Below are 20159 nucleotides of genomic sequence, written 5' to 3'. Positions count from 1 at the left end.
GCGCTCGCACTCTCTCCGCTCCTATTGTGAGCGAGCGCCAGTCTTGCCGCCCCGCGCGGCTCGAGTCTCGCGAGAGGTCAGCACAAGGCGGTTGGCCTGAGGCGCTTTCTGCTTGTGTCTCTTTCGTCGGAGGGTCGCTTCGCCGACCTCCCTTCGCGTTCTGCCTCGCTCTCCCTTCGAGCCAGCCGCCTCCGGACGAGCCATGTCTCGCTACCTGCGGCCTCCCAACACCTCGCTCTTCGTGCGGAACGTGGCCGACGACACCAGGTGTGTGTAAGTGAGGCGGGGGGTGGAGAGGGCATGGCAGCCGCCTGGCTGGGCCTGCTGGCCGAGGCGCGGAGAAAGAGAGAGCGAGAGAGAGAGAGGAGCCCCCTCCCCCCCCCCCGCCGCCATTAGCTCTTGATTCTTCCCGTCCCGCATAGGCATTATGCAGAATGCGCCAGGCCTCCGTTTAAGCCGGGGGGAAAGCTCGCGGCGGAGGTCTTCGCGAGCCGCCTTCCCGCCATTTGTCTTCTCTTCGCGCTTCTTGTGTACTCTTCGTCGGGCCTCTGCACACCATGCCCCTCGTTTCACGTCCCACTTCAGCGCGTTTGTTCCGTGGCGCTTAACCGCCAATGTCGTTCTGAGGTCTCAGCACGCGGCTTCCCTGGAAGTAAGCGCCGCTGAACTTCTGTGTGTTGTTCTCAAGCTTTCCCGTTTGGAGCCAAACGTGACTTGGCAAAACACAATAAGAAAATAGGCATTTAGGCTCCGCTCTTCAGCCGGAACAGTCCCCCGAGTAGCTTACAAATTAATGTTAAAAACCCTATCGCAGCAGCGTTTATTTTCAAAGACTTTTTTCTCTTCCCCCCGCCGCGCGCACTTCTTGTCCTTTTTCTTCTCTTGTTCTCTTTTCGTCTCTTTCGTTTTCCCTCTTTATATTGTTTCATCCCCACCTGAATCTCGTCTACCTTTTTTTTCTATTCATGGCACCATCTAATTTCTGTTTGGAATTTATCCTCATTAGATTGTTTTGCCTATATTTTCAACCAGCTGCGATGGCTATACTCTGTCTCTGAGGAAGTATCCTTCTGAATACCCATTTCTGGAAAATAAGGAAGGGAGAGTACTTTGTGGTTAAATCCAGCTTGAGGGTTTTCTACAGGCATCTGGTTGGTCCCTGAGAACTAATTGCCGGACTAGGCAGGCAATTGGCCTGATCTAGTGGGATGTTATGTTTTAATTACTTCTCTAATCCAAATCTACAATTTTTTAGGTTTTCAGTTTCCGTTTCCTTCAGTATCTAAAGTACATTGTTTCAATAGGCCTTAACACAACTCTAAAGTATTTTACGGTTAGCAGTTCATAGCTCCTGGCGATGGTGGATGTGCTCCTTTGCTTTTTTATCCGCTATTATTCTGTAATAATTCCTAAAAGTCTTGACGGACACTTTAGCATAGATTTTTTTTTTATAAAAAAAAAGCTTGAAAATATTTTCATCTAATTGATACACTTTGATAATAATTTGATATACTTGTATTTGGGAATGGACTGTTACCACAAAATGCTAAGGAAAAAGTCTTCAGTCCCACATTAAAGTAAGTTCTACTATGTTCAGTGGGTTATATTCCCTGTTGAGTTAGCATGGAATTGTAGCCTTAGGGTTGTATCCAACATGAATCCCACTCAAAGTTAAGCCATTGATATTATTGGACAGTGGACATAAGCTAAAATAGGTCTATCAATTTCAGTGGCTCTAAGCCTAACTTAGTTGGATAGATCCCTTAGGGTTGTATCCAACATTACTGTTCCACTTGCACACAAAAACTCCTCTCCAAAGCAGATTTTGGGGACACGTGCAAATAGTGGCTTGGCAATTGTCTCTTAAGTATGTGTTCATGTAGCCTGTTTCTTCTCAGCTTGCTTTGATTATATTAGTAAAGACATTCAAATGGTCAGTGTTCTGTTTCAGGTCTGAAGATTTACGTCGTGAATTTGGTCGTTACGGTCCGATAGTAGATGTGTATGTACCTCTGGATTTCTACACTCGCCGTCCAAGAGGATTCGCTTATGTTCAATATCCTTTCTTCAGATGGCTGATTAGTGAGGGGTGTTGAAGTTTGAAATTCACGTTTGTGTATGAGGTAACAACCCTAAATGAAAAAGCTGTTTTCTTCTGTGTTGTCATTGTAGTGTGCTCCATTTCCCTCACAGATGACTATTTTACAAAATTTCTATAAGTTAAAATTTAAATTGCATCAAGTAAAATGTGCTTTGTTATTGCAAGCTTCATATACAGATTTGTGCTTTTAACATTGAAATGGCCTTTGCTGCTGCCTCCAAGTGTATCGTTGCAGTTTTATATCACTGGCATTGATAAACTTGTTCTTGTGCTTAGCAAAATGTGGCTGATATTTTATTGTTTAACTTCATGGAAACTGGAATAATTTGATCAAAAGCAGATTTGTATAAAAATGAGGTGAAAAGTTTTGCTCTGATTATTGTCCCCTAATTTACTGTCCTCTGTTGTTGCCTCAGAGTGTAAAGCTGTACAGTAATGGCGACCCCAAAGAGAAAGCATGAAAGAACCTTTAGAGTAGAGTTCAAGAATTAAGGCAAGTAGACAAGCCAAAGACCTCTTAAGGATCAGGCTTGAAGAGAAGGGAAAGTTTGGGAAAAGAAAAGATAAAGAAAAAGCTGGAAGAAGGACAAGCCATAATGGGAGACAAAGCTTCGCTTTATCTGCAAATGGGGGAAAAGGTTGTTTTTCAAAGTATAAAGATAAAGCCATCTGTCACTTTTGACCAAGCATCTCATGACAAGTCCTTCTGACAAGCACTTAAAGAGTTAAAGGTCAAGATGAAGTTGACTGGTGGCCAAGATAAAAGGAGCCAAACCTGATGTATCCTACAGAATAAGAGCTGTCCTCTGGCTGCTTGTGTAAGTGATTAACCAATCAATTTTTCTGGTTTAGTCTAGCTGTGGGCCCTGTAATAATTTGCTTTACTTTGGTAGTATCTTCTGAAATTATGGTTCTCAGTGAAATGCAGTCACTCATTATTTGAGATGAGTATACCTGTAATAGGGTGAAATTTGGCTTAGGATTTGGTACATGAACATATAGGGACAACCTGTTTAGGCTACTTAGAGGTATGCAGGATATGGGTTATTACATTATATAATAAAATTTGGTATAATTTCATACTTTAAAACCTTAGTACAGTGGTACCTCAAGTTACAGACGCTTCAGGTTATGCGATTTTGGGTTGTGCACTGCGCTGAACCCGGAAGTACCGGGAACTGGTTACTTTTGGCGCATGCGCAGAAGCCCCAAATCGCAACGCGCGCAGATGCGGCGCTGCGGGTTGCAGATGTGCCTCCCGCACAGATCACGTTTGCAACCTGAGGTTCCACTGTATAAGAATCTAGGAAACATCTAGTACTAGTTTCATCAGCAAAAAGCAACATTTTGATGTCTTCTAATGAGTCTCTGCTGAGGGAAGCAAAACAGATTTTCAGAGAAGCTATATTTGAAATACCCATATAGACAACTATAGAACGATTATTTTAAACTGAAATTTGTCTTTTGTCTCAAATAGATATTGTTAATGTCAGCTAATTTTTGTTATGCCATAGAACATGCCAAAAAATGAGGACAAGTTGGTAAACAAGGGTGTGTGATGACATTATGGGAAAGACAAAGCTTGCTAACTGTGTAGCTGTAAATACATCAAATTCCCAAGTACCTTAACATCTAGCACATTTGAAGATGTCCGTGATGCTGAAGATGCCCTTCATAATTTGGACCGGAAGTGGATTTGTGGCCGCCAAATAGAAATCCAGTTTGCTCAAGGAGATCGTAAAAGTATGTATACTGTCTTAACAACTGTGTAGTGTAAAATATAAAGCCAAATACTCAGGGCTATGTATTAAATGTGTGGTCAGACTTGTCAGAAGAAGACAAAATCTGGTGCGGGTTTAGCACTGCGAAATAAATAAATTAGAATATTTAAAGCATTTCTGTCCCAATCTTCAGCCAACAAGGCTCCCAGAATGGCTTGTGAATGGTACAATAAATTAAAACAAGACCACTTTGAGGGGGTTTTCTACAAGCGGTATATAAACTTTATGAAATACATAAATAAGACCCACAAGCTTACACTAAATAAATAAAAATGACACAAAGGGAAAGGGACATGGAGGGAAGCAGAAGAGGCACGGTTTAGGCACCTATTCCTAAACAGTTGTTAATGACTAGATGGCACAGTTCAGGGTTCTGTTTAGGGAAGTTTTTAATGTTTGATGTTTTATTGTGTTTTTAATACTCTGTTGGGTGCCAGCCAGCGTGGCTAGAGCAACTGAGTCAGATGGGCAGCATACAAATAATTAATTTATTATTATTATTAAATATTATGGAAAGCCTGATTGAGCTAGGCATTCAGCAAAGTGGGTGGAATAAACCCTGCTTCCTATCCATCCCACTGAGACAGTCTGATGGAATGTCTGTTCCCAGGGAGAGGAGGCCAGATGGAGTTGGTCTATCACAACAGCTGATGGAGTGAGTGCTACTTGCCATTTTTAAGGTTCTAACATGTATGATTGGAGGCAAGGAGAAAATCCTGGAAGCAAAGCTAGTGGGTTGGATCCAATATCAGCAATACTCAAAAGCAGACCTATTGAAGTTAATATAACTAACTTAGTATCTACCCAAGTCTGATAGTCCAACTCTTCCTCATTTGTCAAGAAGAGTGCAGATCATAAACTAGAATGCTGGATGCCGAATAAAGGATGCAAAGTTGATTTGCATATGTTTCTGATAATTTCTGCATGGTGCATGTGTATTTCAGCTAGGAAATGTATTCATATAATCATGTATTTGCGTGTGCATACAATAACTTACTGTAATTGAGTACTATAGAAAGGGTTTGCTGTTGATTATGGATGGGAAACATTTGGCCCTCCATATATCTTAAAATAAACTGAAATGACAGGATAGTATGTTTTTTAAATTGTTCCATTTCAGAGATGAAGATCCATTGGTGGGGGGAAGTCATTTCAGGGGTCTGTTACTTAATGATTAAAATGTATTGCATTTTACAAACATCAACTGAGAATTTTTATTGTAACATTAAAAAATTGCTGTTCTGTTCTTCTGTAGCACCAAACCAAATGAAAGCCAAGGAAGGAAGAAATGTATACAGCTCTTCCCGTTACGATGACTATGACAGATACAGACGTTCTAGAAGCCGCAGTTACGAAAGGAGGAGGTCAAGAAGCCGCTCTTTTGACTACAGCTATCGCAGATCTTATAGTCCTAGAAAGTAAGTGTTGTACTTGGATTGACCTATGCTGCCATGTAATGGAGAAGAGAGATCATATTGACTGTTTGACACTTCTAGATATCAAGTCACCTTTGTAATAACATGCATGGAAGTTGTTGTACCTTGCATGGACCATCCAAAAGTCTGTGCATCACTGAAGAAAAATGAAAAACAAATGCAACTCTCAAGAAACTTAACGTAGTTGGGTGTGTGTGAATAATTTTAAAGGTATATGCCACTGTTTACTTTTTCTGATGTACCTTTTTAGCAGTAGACCTGCTGGAAGACGTCGACGTAGCAGAAGTCGTTCAGATAATGATAGGTAAACATTCTTTTATATAACAAATTCAAAATCAGACTAGTCTGTGCCTGCAAGAGTAAGCTATTTTGATGTGAGATACCCAACTCCTAGCAACTTGTCCATATTCAAATGTATTATCTTCCTCTTTCTGATAGGTTCAGACACCGTAACAGATCTTTTTCAAGGTCAAAGTCCAATTCAAGATCACGATCTAAATCACCCAAAAAAGAAATGAAGGCTAAATCACGTTCTAGATCTGCATCTCGCACTAAATCTAGAGGCACCTCTAAAACGGATTCTAAAACACAATATAAATCCAGCTCAAGATATGAAAAAGAATCAAGGAAAAAAGAACCAGCTAGATCCAAATCTCAGTCGAGATCGCATTCTAGATCTAGATCAAAATCCAGATCCAGGTCATGGGCTAGTCCCAAGTCCAGTGGCCACTAACAATGTACCTTGTTTTTTAGGCATGTATCATCCAGTTACACAGTTGAGTTATGATGTTGCAACATTGCATAAAATAACTTTCGTCAGTTATCCTGTTAGCAGACAATTAATACTATTAAAACACAATATTGAGAATCTTATACAAAAGAGTCCGCTTTGTTAAATGTCATGGGCAGCTACTGAGGTTCTTGTGGTGTTTCTATGTATATTTTTGTAAAAGACTTGCATTTTTATGCTTCAAATATCAATGGCACATTGATTATGACAGTAGTTTACAGCTTGTCCTAATGAACTCACCCACAAACAATAACTGTTTCATGTATATTTAAATTGTCCAATAATCCCTGCAGTACAGTTGGAAAACTGCAGTTGTGATGCACTGGTAACTGCTGTGAAATCAGAAATTAGTACTTTGACATTTGAGAGGGAGGGGATTTGCATTTTTCTTCCCCACTTGTGCCAAGGTGGCTCGTTCCTAAGGCATTGTGAAAAATAGTATTAAGATTCTCATTGATAACATCTGAAGGGATGGTTCTTGTAGCATAGTGAAAAGGAGATAAAACAGCTATGAGACTGTTGTGGAATTTGTCAAGGTTCCAGGTACTTTTTGCCGGCTACTATATTGACACCTAAAATATTTAGTTACATAATTAGGTGAATGTGTATACATTTATATCCAGTGTATTGTATCTAGTGAACAGTTGACCTCAAAATTGCATAGGGTTACTTGCTGTAAAACTGCAAAGAAAACATCTGATTAATGTGTACAATATGTAAGAATTAATATTTTTTGCCAATGACTTCATAGGTAGCCTGTGTATCCATAAGAACCAATTTCTAGTCTCCTATCTTTAAAAATTATAATTGACAGTTTTGAGTTTACATGTCAGAACCTACATCATAGTAGGTTAAACTAGTCTGTTTACCCAGAAGGTGATTATAAATTGTGCTCCACTTGCAATGTAGCATATCCAGTTCCAGTATAGTTTATCATAATGTGAGCTTCTTCATCCCTATGAAGAAGAGCCACATCCTACTTTTGGTTTGTTGTAATACAGTATCAGAACTGAATATGAAAAGTTGCCATGGCATAATCTCAAAGTATTTTCTACAGAGAGCTCTATTGTATTACAAACCATAGCTTTTTAATTCAAATGTGAAAGCCAGTATCAAACACTTAAAGACCCTCCACTTATGCTGGTAGGATAATTGAATGTTGATGAATTGTTTTGTTTCAATTTTAGTTCTAACCGGCCACTCTAAATAAAGCTGGCTTTTAAAATTCTGGCTGTGGAATGTGTTTAAGAGGTGATTCTAGAACCTTTGTATATTTGATAGTGTTTCTAACTTTCATTTAATGTTAAAAGTTAACGTTCTGCTATGCAATCATTTATATCTGCGTTCCTTTAATTTTGTAGACTTTCCCCGATGTATAGTTTAAAACAAAGTGTAAAATGGTAGCGTTACTGTGCAGCTCTGGTCAGATGAAAGTTGTGGAAATAAACTTTGTATTTCCTTTCTTATAGAGGCTTCTAAAAGGGTATTTTTATATGTTCTTTTTAAAATATTGTGTACTACTTTAAAACATCAATGTTTTGATCAAGGAGGACCCAGCTTATTATCTGCTGTAAATTTAGCAAACATGCTGTAATAAAAGAGATCCAGTGATTCTGCATTGTAATCTTAACCTGTTCCAAACACTGTTTAAAATGTATCGGTTTGTGGCTGAGGGATAAAATTTTATATCAGTATTGCGTAAAAATGGGTACTAAGTTGTATTGCTCAAGACATACCAATGATGTATTTCCAACTATGATTGGAAGGTTGATCAACAAAATAATTCTTATATTATTATGGGATAGTTTGGTGTAGGTATTTGTATAGGATTGCATTTGACCAGTTTAAAAAACAAAATGCTAGTCAAATCAAGTAGCTAAAATAAGCCTTCAGATTGTAGTGCTCACTGTAGAACTCCTGGTTCCTAAAAAGCTCCTGTTCTCCCTAGCACAGTGCTAAGTTATATGAAGTCATTCATCGTCCTGTTGCAATAACTGACCCTATGATAGTCACATTGTGGCACATAAAGCTGCAGGATTCCTTTTCTAAGAAAAGAAAGTTTTCTTGACCCAAACTTTGTTCTCTGACTACACTTTCTGCAAAGTTTCCTTGATGCAATGACAGGCAGTCCTTTGAGACAATCATGCCAAATGCATCCTGCACAAACCTCCATATTCATAGTCTTAAGGGCTCATTCTGCATTTATATTCAGTGTACATATGTATTACACTAGAGAGGCTATCTTTACATCCATGCCATACCTCAGTTCAGATGTGCACTGGGGCTACTATATGGCAGAAGCTTCCTGGAAAATTAAAGAATGGTTGGCTACTACAACAGGGTTGTGTGCTTTTCCAGTGCTGCATTTGTGGGTACAGGGAGCAGGGAATCCCTCAACCATGTAACTGCTACAAGATACCATGATGCAAGTAAGAGAGGTTGTTGGGTATAGGGATGATTTTGGAGGGTCAGGTATCCTAAAACTGATACAGTCCTATAAATTCCTATCATTTTCCACTGGCTACATACCACACAAGAAGTGAGTTACAGTTCTTTCATTATTCCTTTTCAAATGAAGTTAATACATTATAATTCTAAAAGCCAGTATTGCTCATTGCTCACCCTTCCAAATTCCCCATGTGTCTACACTGTAAGCTAAATAACCACTAGTTTCCTGGCAGACAAGTGTTTCAACTTCTTATTTGGCCATAACAATCACTTTAGGTTTGGTTGATTTGTAAGTTTGTTGAGGTCCCTGGGATGCACATTTGATTTAGTGAGCAGCTATGAGTCCTTGTTGCATTTTGTCATCCAAACGATGCAGACCTGACAAACCAGAGATGGGAAAGAGCACTCTGAAGTTGTGCAGTTGCTTTTAATTTTGTTCGCCCTGACCTAGCCACTGTGATCCACGTGACGGTCACCTCCAGACTGGATTATTGTAACTCGCTCTACGTGGGGCTGCCCTTGAGACTGACCCAGAAACTCCAGCGGGTGCAGAATGCCGCGGCGAGACTGCTATACCAGCTGCACTGGCTCCAGGTGGAGTACAGGATCAGGTTTAAGGTGCTGTTTTTAACCTTTAAAGCCCTATACGGCTAAGCCTCGTACCTACGGGACCGCCTCTCCTGGTATGTCCCACAGAGGAACTTACGGTCTTCAAATAAAAACATCCTCAAGGTCCCAGGCCACAGAGAGGTTAGGCTGGCCTCAACTAGAGCCAGGGCTTTTTTGGCTGCGGATCCAATCTGGTGGAACGCGCTGTCACAAGAGACTAGGGCCCTGCGGAATTTGACATCTTTCCGCAGGGCCTGCAAGACAGAGCTGTTCCACCAGGCCTTTGGCAGGGCGCAGCCTGACTCCCTCCTTTGGCAATCTTTACAGAACTTAAGCTTATGGTTGCCATCAACTTGATTTTACCGTATTTTTCCCTCTATAACACGCAGATTTTTTCTCCTAAAAAGGAAGGGGAAATGTCTGTGCGTGTTATTGAGCGAATGTGTGGTCCCTGGAGCCAAATGGCAAAAAAAATCAGGCAAAAATCAAATCGCGCGTCTCGGAGAAGGGAAACCTGAAAAGAGGAAGTGGCTGCTTTCCTGCATTCTGCCTCAGGGTCTTACTGCCCACCCTCCTCTGTTTCCTTGCTGTGTTTGCTCAAACGGAACAAAGAGCAGGGAAAGCCCCTCCCCTCCAGGCAAGCAGAGGGGAAAGCAGAGTGTCGTCTCTGTGCTCCGGTGCTGCTGAAAACATGCAGGAGGGAGAGAGAGAGAGAGAGAGCTGGCTGGCTTGGGTGGGTAGGTGAGGGAAAACTTTTGCCTTCCTTTCCTCCCTCCCGTTATACCCCTCTCCTGCATTCTTAGCCAGCTGCTTCTCTGCACACCCCTCTCGTGCTCCTTGTCCATTCTGTATTTTTCCTTCCTTCCCCACTTAAAATGTGGTTAAAAAGCATGGATCCACATGGATCCTCAGGATCTTTGCATTGGGTCACCCCAAATTCACCATCAGATCACATAGCATGTCCATGGCTACAGCCTGCCCCCCAAAAATCACACATGCACTGTTGCCTGGGGCTGCAATGGTGCAAAAATGTGGTTAAAAAGCATGGATCCACATGGATCCTCAGGATCTTTGCATTGGGTCACCCCAAATTCACCATCAGAGCACATAGCATGTCCATGGCTACAGCCTGCCCCCCCCCCAAATCACACACCCACTGTTGCCTGGGGCTGCAATGGTGCAAAAACGTGGTTACAAAGCATGGATCCACAGGGATTCTCAGGATTTTTGCATTGGGTCACCCCAAATTCACCATCAGATCACATGTCTGTGGCCACAGCATGAAGCACAAAAATGATACATCCACTGTTTCATTCAGAATGTTTTTTCCCTTGTTTTCCTCCTCTAAAAACGATGTGCGTGTTATGGTCAGGTGCGTGTTATCGAGCGAAAAATACGGTAATTAATTTTCATAATGAAATGTTTTTAGAATGTTGCACTATTTTATTGTTGTTAGCCGCCCTGAGCCCGGCTTTGGCTGGGGAGGGTGGGATATAAATAAAATTCATTATTATTATTATTAAGCACACCAAATCCTGTCTAAATAGTTTCTTTGCTCCAGTTGCAGAGGAATAATGGGAGAAAGACAACAGAAAACTCAGGCTACCCTCCCATAGCCTGAGTTGTCTGTTGTCTTTCTCCCATTCATTCTTTCCAAGGATCCTTTAGCAACATATACATAAGGTCTAGTCTTTTACTCTTTAATAAACTCAGATTGAGAAGAGTAAGGCATATTCAATTTACAAACCCAAATCCATAATTCTAAGATAAAGCAAATTAAGTAATAGTGTGACCAAGTGATTTAATCTTGCAGCTTACAGTACATTTTAAGTGTGTAGAACCCCCACACCCCAGAAAAGGGAAAGCTTGTGTAAAAGTAATAAGCCAACACATTATTAGGGGAGAGAAAACATTACGATTTTTTATTTAAATTTTGTTTCTAATTCAAATTCAAGCAGTACTTCAAACATGAAATTTAGATCAGAATTACATTTGGGCTATAACAATGATTTCAACATATTGATGACAATTTGGGGAAACAATACTTATGTTTTTTCAAGATGCCCAATACATTTCATTTGGGAATATGGAAAGTTTATTCACGGTTGCAAACATTTTGAATGTACAAATAGATAAAACATGCACTTTTGTATTGTCAAGTGCTGCAGAGACTTTCTAAATGAATTAAACATGTTTATTAGTAACTACTGGTAGAAATCCACCTTTGGTATCACCACCAGATATTCATCATGGAAGGAATTTAAGATTTCCATTGCTACCAAGTCACGCACCACATACAATTTAAGAAATTATATCCAATTCTGTAGATTATTGGATGCTGGCAGAAACTGAAAATTGGTTTTCAAGTGTGTCATGAGATAGTTGAACTACAGGCCTGAGAGAGCTAAGTTCTACACAGCAGATCCACTGCAATTAATTGACCTGGTTTAGTCGTGCCCATTAATTCCAATGGATCTACTCAAGTGTGACTAACATGGTATACAACCCTTAATTGCATCATTCAACACTGCTAGGAAAGGTAATGAGTTCAAATGCATACTCTTAAACCAAATAAAATATCCAACCTGAGTCACAACTAAGATTAGACTGTCACAAATAAAAGATGGGGTTTTGGCAGATCGTTATTTTACACTAAATACCATTGTGGGTATTTAAATTTCTGATAATGGTTTGTCTCTGCTATTTACTCAGTACATTCAAAATGAAAGCATTTACTGGCTACAATGCAGCCTTCCCTCAACAGCCCAATCCTAAACACACTTGAGTAGTTCAGATGTAATCAGGCTTGCTTTCAAGTTAAGTGTGCCTAGAATTGCTGCCCAAGGACACAATTCAGCTCCATTGCACCCAGAACTTTTTTAAAAATGCTTGTTTTACCTTTAAAAAGCAGCTTCTCTTTGTACCAAGGTTACTTTAAAATTCAACTTAACAACCAAAGCCAAAAAATGGGGGCATATACCCTCACTGATACTTGAGTGCAATGGCACAGACATGTGCTTTTAAGGTTTTTTTAAACTTTTTTTTATTTTAAAAAAATCATGCCATGTGTTTAGCATGGTCTTCTTACATTCAGCAGTTTTGTACTAAAAATATTTCATCTTGGCAGGAAAGCCCAGCATAAATTTACATATGCTACAAAGTTTTACATTTATTTACATGGCTCTTTTTTCCCTAGATAAAGGATGTTTTACACTTGCTAAGTTCATTTAAACAAGTTCATATCATCCAATTTCAGACTGGCCTCAACAGTTCTGTTTCAGCAAAAGATACAAAACATACAGAATGTGTTTCAAACACACAGCTCAGTGAAATTCTGTGAACAAAAAACACTTTGAAAGCTTTTGGCAGTCAACCGGCAATGCAAAAATGTTCTTGACCTGGCACACATAGACTTGCTCAATGCAATACATTTCTATGGTTGTATAAAAAGCTAGAAATCAAGTGCATGCCCATGTTTTCATTCTTATTAAACAAGTTCTATACAGATTTCCAAATTTAAGTGTTTACATTTTGGTCACAGGGTTCTGGATGGATGCCTACCCGCCCAAACCACCAGTTCAAATGATACAGGTCTCGTAAACTAATAAAATCCATCACAATCTAAATGGCTTTCTTAAAACAATTTTAGGTGTTTGTGTGTTTTTAATTAGAAACTCTAGGCAAAAAGTTACTAACATTTCACAGTATGTGGGGGAAATCAATGATATTTTGCAATTACTTTGCATTGCAGTGGTTGTAAATTTGGTCAGCTGGTGTTAAATTTTAATTCCCCCAAATACATGCTCCATCAAGCAGTTCCAAAAGGGAAGGCAACTGAAATATTTATTAAGAAGGTCCGGTAGTGTTTGTAATTCCAGTACCACACCAGGAGTTGTTTCAGACTACATACTGATTACAATGGTGCATCAGTAGCACAGAAGTTGATAAAAGTGCACAGAACCCCAAAATAGGTGTGTGTTAACCAGTGCACAAAACCCCCAAACGGGTGTTTCCAAGTGGGGATTCCCCGCATGACATAAAAAACTGACCCAACTTCTATTACACAGCTCATTAATTCCATAAGATGTGCCTTGGTTTGCATTTGGGAACCCAATGCAGACCAACCTTATGGAATTTGAAATGATAACATGTATCTTTTATCCCAATGTATTCATAGATTGTATCTCAAGCCTGGACTTTAAGCAAGGTCTTAAGTTGAAAAGTCATGATTTCTTTATCAGCAGGGTCAAGTGAAACAGTTACCCAGTGGCTCGGTGGTTTAGGAAGAACACTGGGTGATGGTGGCTCACTGAATTTTGCTCCAGCATAATTTTCATTGGTTTGAGGCATGAAGAGGGAATGGGATAAAGCTGGACTCCAAGTCTGGTTAGTTGGGAAGTGCATTGTATTCTTCCCCCCATTCTGCATGGCCTGCCATGCTACAGATGATGGGCTGCATCCATGTCCCCTCTCTTTTTTGTGGATTTTCTTTATCTGCGAATTCTGATCTTTGCTTTTTTTCCTGTTGTTCAGTTGTTGGTGGTTCTTCGAAGTATTTCTGGGCTGGGTAGATGGAATGTTGAACCTTTCTCCACCCCCCATCTTCAACTTAAGTGTCACCTAGGGCAAGGCAGAGAAGAAAGCAAATGCAATTGTCAATAGAAAACTAGATAAAATTTCTTGAAGATACAAAGCACACTCTAAATGATATAGTCTTAAAGAGATTAAATTATTTATCAGATTTGTGTTTTCAAACTGAAAAGACAAAAATCTAAATGACTTTACTGGCCTTTCATACCACTACTATTTTTAAAAAAATAAAACTACAGCATTAACCATAGGTTTAAGAGCCGCAAGGCACACCATGTAACAAGTCATAATGACTTAAAAGTTTAATTTGCAAACTTTTTTAAAGGTTGCATTATAAGCCAAGGAATCCCTAGTCCCTCCCAAAGACATAATTTGAAGGCTTCAAGAAGCTTGATAAGTAGGTTTCAAGTGGTTCAAAGACCAGGTGTTAACTATAGAGGGTTAGGAGTACTTGTGATATTCCAATGCTGTTTTGTCCTCTACCTTTCAGTTCTCTCTTCAGATTCCACAGTCTCCACCTCCTGTTCTATTTCCTGCTGCCAGACCTGAAGGAATAGATACTGACTCCTGCTGGACCCCTTCCTTTGGCTAAGAATGGTAGTTCTCATGGGCCGATTTGCTGTTTTCAGCCACGAAGCCGAGCCCAACATCGGATTCTCGGCACACGGGCTTCTAGGGTAGAAGTCCCAGCTCTGAAAAGATAAAGGTTTTTTTAAAAAAACAAATAAGATATAGCTCCTAGTCAGAAATACAGTTTGGAGAACAAATAGAATTTTGATTCTCTTAAAAATAATATCAACATTGTCTCTGTTCTAAACCTTCAGTTGCATCTGATTTTTAAAAAAACATCTAGTTAGTAATTATTTTTCTTTCAGTGTGGGTATCAAATTTCAGAGGAGCAGCCATATTAGCAAAAGCACAGACTAAAATAGACTGTGGCATAAGAATTTGTGGGCTAGATCTCACTTTTGTTTCTGTAGATTTTCAGCCTGGATCTGGAAGAGCCCAGTTCTATGCATGCTTACTCAGACGTTCCAGTGTACTCAAGGAAGCTTACTAATAAGTACGCACAGGACTACAGCCTTTGTCCATCTACAGTCATATCTCGGGTTACAGACGCTTCAGGTTGCGCATTTGCGGGTTGCGCACCGCACCGAGCCCATAAGTACCAGAACAGGTTATTTCCAGGTTTCGCCGCATGCACAGAAGCACTAAAACGCGCTTTGTGCATAAGCGCTAAATCGCACATGCACAGACATGGTGCTGTGGGTTGTGAACGTGCCTCCCACATGGATGACATTTGCAACCCGAGCGTCCACTGTATTTATTTTTAACTCCAAAAGGTACTCTCTTAACTCCCCACTCATTACAATAGTAAATTAACCTGGACTTCTCAAATGTGCTGTATCCCAATGTTTTTGAATACAATTCCCATCAAAACATCTAGAGGACACGAGGCTAAGGAAGGCTGCATTAACCAGAAACATGTCAATGAAAAAAAAACTTTAGCAACAAACCCTTATAAGTGCAAATGTTCAATGGTTTGTAGTTAAGATATTTAGCAACAAGTGCTGAAACTAATTAATTTAAACAGTTTCTATTTAAACAAGCTCAGTATCCAACAATTTAATCATTACGGTCGTTAACTGGAGTCAATCAAATTTAAAACAGATAGTCCTTTTCCTGAGATTATGACTACCAGAATCCTCCTTTTTCAGGAAGAGTAAGATTCCAGAATTTATTTATTTATTTAAAAAGAAAGCACAGCTAGATCTTTGAACAGAAGTTTCTTCAAGAAGCCAGTACTCCCATTCAAGTCAATATGAAGGGGGGGGGTAGATTCAAAAACTGTCTTATACCCAGTCCATTTAGTCCAGGACTGTCTACCAGGGGTGCCAACTTGAATAAAATATTGTGGGGGGCCCAAATAAGCCCCACCCCCTGCATAATCGATCACATGATGCAGTGCATACAAACAATTTGAATGGGAATGCCCATCAACTTTGTGGGGGCCCAGCCCCCCCAAATATTTTATTATGGAGGCCAAAGCCCTCCGGAGTTGGCTCCTATGCTGTCTACTCTGACTGGCAGTGGCTCTCCAGAAGAGGTGTCTCACCAACTACTGCTCTGCTCCCTAATTATTATTTTTCTAAGATGCCAGGGACAAACCTGGTATCCTTTGCATGCAAAACGTTTCTTCCCTCCTTCCAATAGAAACTACATGGCAGCACTTCTCTTCCTTCAAGCAAATCCTCTATCCACCGTTGCCAAGTATACTCTCACACAGATATGCAGTTGGTGGCATCTTAAACCCCTTTATTTCAATTATTTAGGGAGCACTACAACACCATCACAATGTTTCATATATATTTGTTTTCTGATTGGTTTTCAGATTTAAGCTGCATTTTATCTAGTTTCTTTCGTGTGCTACTTGGAGAGATCTTTAAATCAAGGATACATACTTGTTCCACTTTCTTTGCCCACTCACATGACCAAAGGAATAAAAACAAAATCCTCAGCAGGATCACATATTTTCCTAACTGCGGACACGGCAAACTCTTCACCAAATTTTATTTCATATTGTTTTTGATAGCGACCTCCCCCCCAACCCTGCTTCCTTATCTAACCACCTTTACCACTACGGGGGGGGGATCGGTCCTGGGTTCAAAACAAGGCAGGATATTTTAGCCACCTCCTATATACTTATCACTTTTGGAATTCGTTTCCCAAGTAAAGCCTTACCACCGCGACACACAAACACAAAGGGGAATTCGTAAAGCCTCACTACTGAAAAAGAAACCACCAATCCTCCGGGGAAACCGATGCCTAAAGTCTTTCCCTTCCCGCCGCCAACACGGGGGGGGGGGGCTTCGATTTCCTCCTTTCCCACAAGAAAACAGCCCTCCAACGTTATTAGGAGTAGTGGGGGGGCCCTGTACTGGTCAACGTCTTGAAACGGGCTTGTATCTTACGAAGTCATACTCAGGAAATAGATGGGACACGGTCTATCACCCAAGTCCACCAATTTCAGCGAGTCTACTCTCAGTGTATGATTTGGTCAGGAACAACCCGATGCGGGTTTTTGTAGCTGTTGGTATTAAAGGGCCCTGTTGTTGCTGCCTTATTTATCTCACGCGAGTGAAGGAAACCGAAGTCTCTCCTCCGCCTAGAGAAAAGGGAAGGAAGAAACGAGCTGCTCCCAATCCTTTGCCTGTGTTTCTTTCGCGCACCCCACGCACAGTAGTACCTGGGAGTAAAGCCCCCACTGAACTCTATGGGGCGCAGCCCACTTGAGCTCTTACTCAAAGACCCATTGAAATCAATGGATGCGGCTAACGTAGGTCCATTTCAATAAGCCTACTCAAGAGTAGAGCTTAGGAGGAGACAACCCTCTGAGGTTCAGTTCCGCATAAACACGGACAGAGAGTTAAGCGCCAGCTACCCCGGATTCCTCTCCCCCCCCCTCTTAAAAACCTTATCATTTCTTAACACTTCCACCACCGATTAGGGAAGAAAGACCATCCTGTGGGGGAGACACAACATGGCGGCGAACCCACCAGGAGGTTCCCTCCACCCGCCGCACCCAGAGCCTCCCCTCGGCCGCCCAACACATTCCCGACTGCCGCGGGAGCCGCAGTCCTTTTCGCCTCACCGCTAAAGCGCAGCCCGCTCCGCTCCTCTCTTCGCCTCCCGCCGCTGCCGCTCTCGCCTTCCGCTGAAGCAAACTCGCACACAAAATGGCGGCCACATTCTCCCCGCTTACGTACGAGCGAGGAGGGGGGGGAGCCACGCACAACAGGGCCTCGTCCTCTCTCGCTTGGGCTAACCAATGAGAGAGCGAAGTCTGAGAACAGATAGCCAATAGGAATTGCGTCCGCCTGTTGCTAGGCTTGGGAGGGAACTCGGAGTGGTTAAAAGGGAAAAGGAAAGGAGGAGGATGGCGCAGGCGGAGGAGTTGTTTTTGCTGCTGTTGTTCGATTTGAACCTCTCGAGAGAGGGGCATGTCGGGAAAATGAAGGGATGCGGGAGCAGCTGAGGATGTGATGTGGGGCGGAGGGACTGTAGCAGCTCCTGAGAGGGAGGTGTCCTGCTTCTCTTGCTCGGTCTTGCACGTATCTTGTTTTTACTCATCAACAGTTCAGAGGATAGTTGTGCATTAGGTCACAATCACACAACATACATTTAGAGTACATTTGTCCCCCCTCCAAAAAAGCCTGGAAACTGTGCTTGGCCCGTCAGTTACACTCCACGGCACCGGCCTCAACAAAATACGGTTCTCATGAATTCTGGGGGAGAATGCGTGTATGATGCTTTTGGGTGGTCTTTGGCGAAGGGGTTGGGCAGTTTTTAAAGTAAGAGTTGTTACACACTCTTGTTCTGGGTCCTCGTCTTGCAGTGGGGAGGGGGAACTCTGTTGCAACAGAAAAATTAAAAGAACTGCCTTGCTTTTCTTAAACTCGTTCCTGCCTCCATCCATTCTTCTCTGACCGATCATGGACTCAAGTCCCTTGAGGAATTGGGCTGTAAAATTTCGTGTAACAAATATCAAAGTTGAAATAAGGAGAATATGCCCAAAGGATCAAGTTTCACCATGTTTCAAGTTAAAGAGTGTTGTAAGAAAAACTGCTCCTCTTTCCTGGTTTCCAGGAGCCCATATAGAGTCCTTCTAAGGTTCCCTATCCTAGGAGAAAGTAACAGAGGCCAACCAGAGTATATTCAGAAGCAAAACAGCTAGTAAGCTTGATCTTTATTAAAGGAATTGTTGCAAAAGGGTCCCCACTCACCACACGCAGGAGGGAGGAGAACCCTGAACAATGGTGCGCAAGCAAGACTCTTGAAATTGCCCACCCTGTAGCCCAAGACCCATTCACCCCCCAAAAAAAATCATACATACATCACATCACTGTCTGCCAGGATACCTGATAATGGTCACTGATTGCATTACCTGGGCAATCTGGCCATCCTTTTGTGATGGTTAATACTTTGGCTCCTGAATCCAGGTCACAGGCTCACCCTATTCATACACAAATACGCCCATAAGACGCCCTTAAGACAGGAGTTGCAAGCAAAAAGACAATGGGAAGGTTTTCCCAATGGCCTCCCTTACTGCAGAGGAATATTTGAGGTCACTGAAAGAGTCAAAATGGCATCAGGATTGCTCTCCTGCACTATTTCAGACACGTGGCTTGTATACTTATGTATGTGTTTACCTTGTACATTTATGTAGATTTAATTTATATATATATAAGACCTTAGAATTCCTATAACACATGTTTTCATTTTTAATTGTATTGTTTTAACTTTTTTGGGTTTAGCACCCTAGGCACCTTTGGGAGGAAGGGTGGAATAGAACAGAATAGAATAGAAATGCAAGATAGTGAAGATCTTGGTGAAGGGATTAAGATATGCAAAGCTGCAGCAGTGGGGCTCACGGTTTGATTGGAAGGATTGCTCTAGCTTACTTTCCAGATAATTTAGCTCCTATTCTATTCATTAAAAATGGAATGTTTCCCCCCTACAAACATTTTTAAGATTTATCTATTTACTTAAAAATAGAATTGCCCAATTCTGTGACCTCAGGGTGGCTCACAATAAATATAAGAAACTGTCAAACTCTTTGTTAAGAATTTAACTCTTTTAACTATTTAATTTTTGTTAAGACAATGGCCCAGCCAAATTGGTTAAGTATGGTACCTGCATGTCTAAAGACCTGGTCAAGTACATATGTTTTGTCATTGAGACAAGCTAGTGATGCTTCAAGGAGCATCCAGCTCAGTATTGCAGACACTGACTGGCAGCCGCTCTCCAGGGTTTCAGGCAGTCCTACCGAAATATGTTGGGGGCTTCAAACTTGGGACCTTCCACATGTAAAGCAGATGCTCTACCATTAAGCTATGGCTCTACTTTTTGTTTATTTCTTGGCACAGGTTATATGGGTGCCAAAAGCCCAACTCAAGTGTTCAAAAACATGTGGATAGGTACTCATTAGTGGCTTTAAATGCAGAAAGGTTATTCCTGCCTCCTGTGCATTTCAAGTCACATTTGCATGTTGCTGTACACCCCAGAGAAGGGGTGGGGATGTCTTAATCTGGCACACATTTATGTTTTCCCATGCCTGCAGCCCCACTCCTTGCCCGTCGAACTCCTATTCTATGAAGCTGTCATCTGCACATGCGCAACCGCTGTCTCAAACATACACACCTCACCTTAACTGCAAAATGAATGCAGCTTGTGCTTTCAGATTGAATGGAATCTGGTTTGAGAGACAACACATCAAACAGTAGTATTACTCAAGAAACAACAGGACAGATATGGACTGTGGCTAAAGTCATGCATACATGGCTTCAAAGACCAGTAGTGGGAGTGCACTGGAGCCATTAATGGTAATGTTTACATAGCCTTAG

At 41.3% G+C, this 20159-nt stretch overlaps 3 protein-coding genes across 5 annotated transcripts; 1 reads left to right on the top strand and 2 right to left on the bottom strand.

Annotated features, from left to right (window-relative positions):
• Positions 1 to 67: 67 nt before the first annotated feature.
• On the top strand, positions 68 to 7719 carry SRSF10 (serine and arginine rich splicing factor 10). 3 transcript variants are annotated; one of them, XM_083628321.1, is made up of 6 exons: positions 68 to 267; positions 1952 to 2058; positions 3743 to 3844; positions 5138 to 5300; positions 5569 to 5622; positions 5757 to 7719. In XM_083628321.1, exons 1-6 carry the CDS (start codon positions 203 to 205, stop codon positions 6049 to 6051), a joined length of 786 nt encoding a protein of 261 aa, XP_083484447.1. In that variant the 5' UTR covers positions 68 to 202; the 3' UTR covers positions 6052 to 7719. The 3 variants fall into 3 exon arrangements, with proteins under 3 accessions (XP_083484447.1, XP_083484446.1, XP_083484448.1); XM_083628320.1 differs by having other exon boundaries at positions 68 to 273; XM_083628322.1 differs by lacking the exon at positions 5569 to 5622 and having other exon boundaries at positions 68 to 273.
• Positions 7720 to 11060: 3341 nt separating this feature from the next.
• On the bottom strand, positions 11061 to 13767 carry PNRC2 (proline rich nuclear receptor coactivator 2; the record flags this gene model as incomplete). The annotated part of the gene is made up of 1 exon (XM_083625661.1): positions 11061 to 13767. The coding sequence occupies one exon, from the start codon at positions 13765 to 13767 to the stop codon at positions 13351 to 13353; it is 417 nt and encodes a 138-aa protein (XP_083481787.1). The 3' UTR covers positions 11061 to 13350.
• LOC310767964 (uncharacterized protein) lies at positions 11061 to 17758 on the bottom strand (the record flags this gene model as incomplete). Its single annotated transcript, XM_083625647.1, has 3 exons — positions 11061 to 13785; positions 14239 to 14447; positions 17408 to 17758. The coding sequence occupies 3 exons, from the start codon at positions 17756 to 17758 to the stop codon at positions 13782 to 13784; spliced, it is 564 nt and encodes a 187-aa protein (XP_083481773.1). The 3' UTR covers positions 11061 to 13781.
• Positions 17759 to 20159: the final 2401 nt, after the last annotated feature.

Source organism: Podarcis filfolensis (genome assembly GCF_964270895.1).
Source record: "Podarcis filfolensis genome assembly, chromosome: 8".
Classification (NCBI taxonomy): domain Eukaryota; kingdom Metazoa; phylum Chordata; class Lepidosauria; order Squamata; family Lacertidae; genus Podarcis; species Podarcis filfolensis.
Note: the sequence above shows the minus strand (reverse complement) of the source record. Positions and strands in the feature narration are given on the sequence as shown.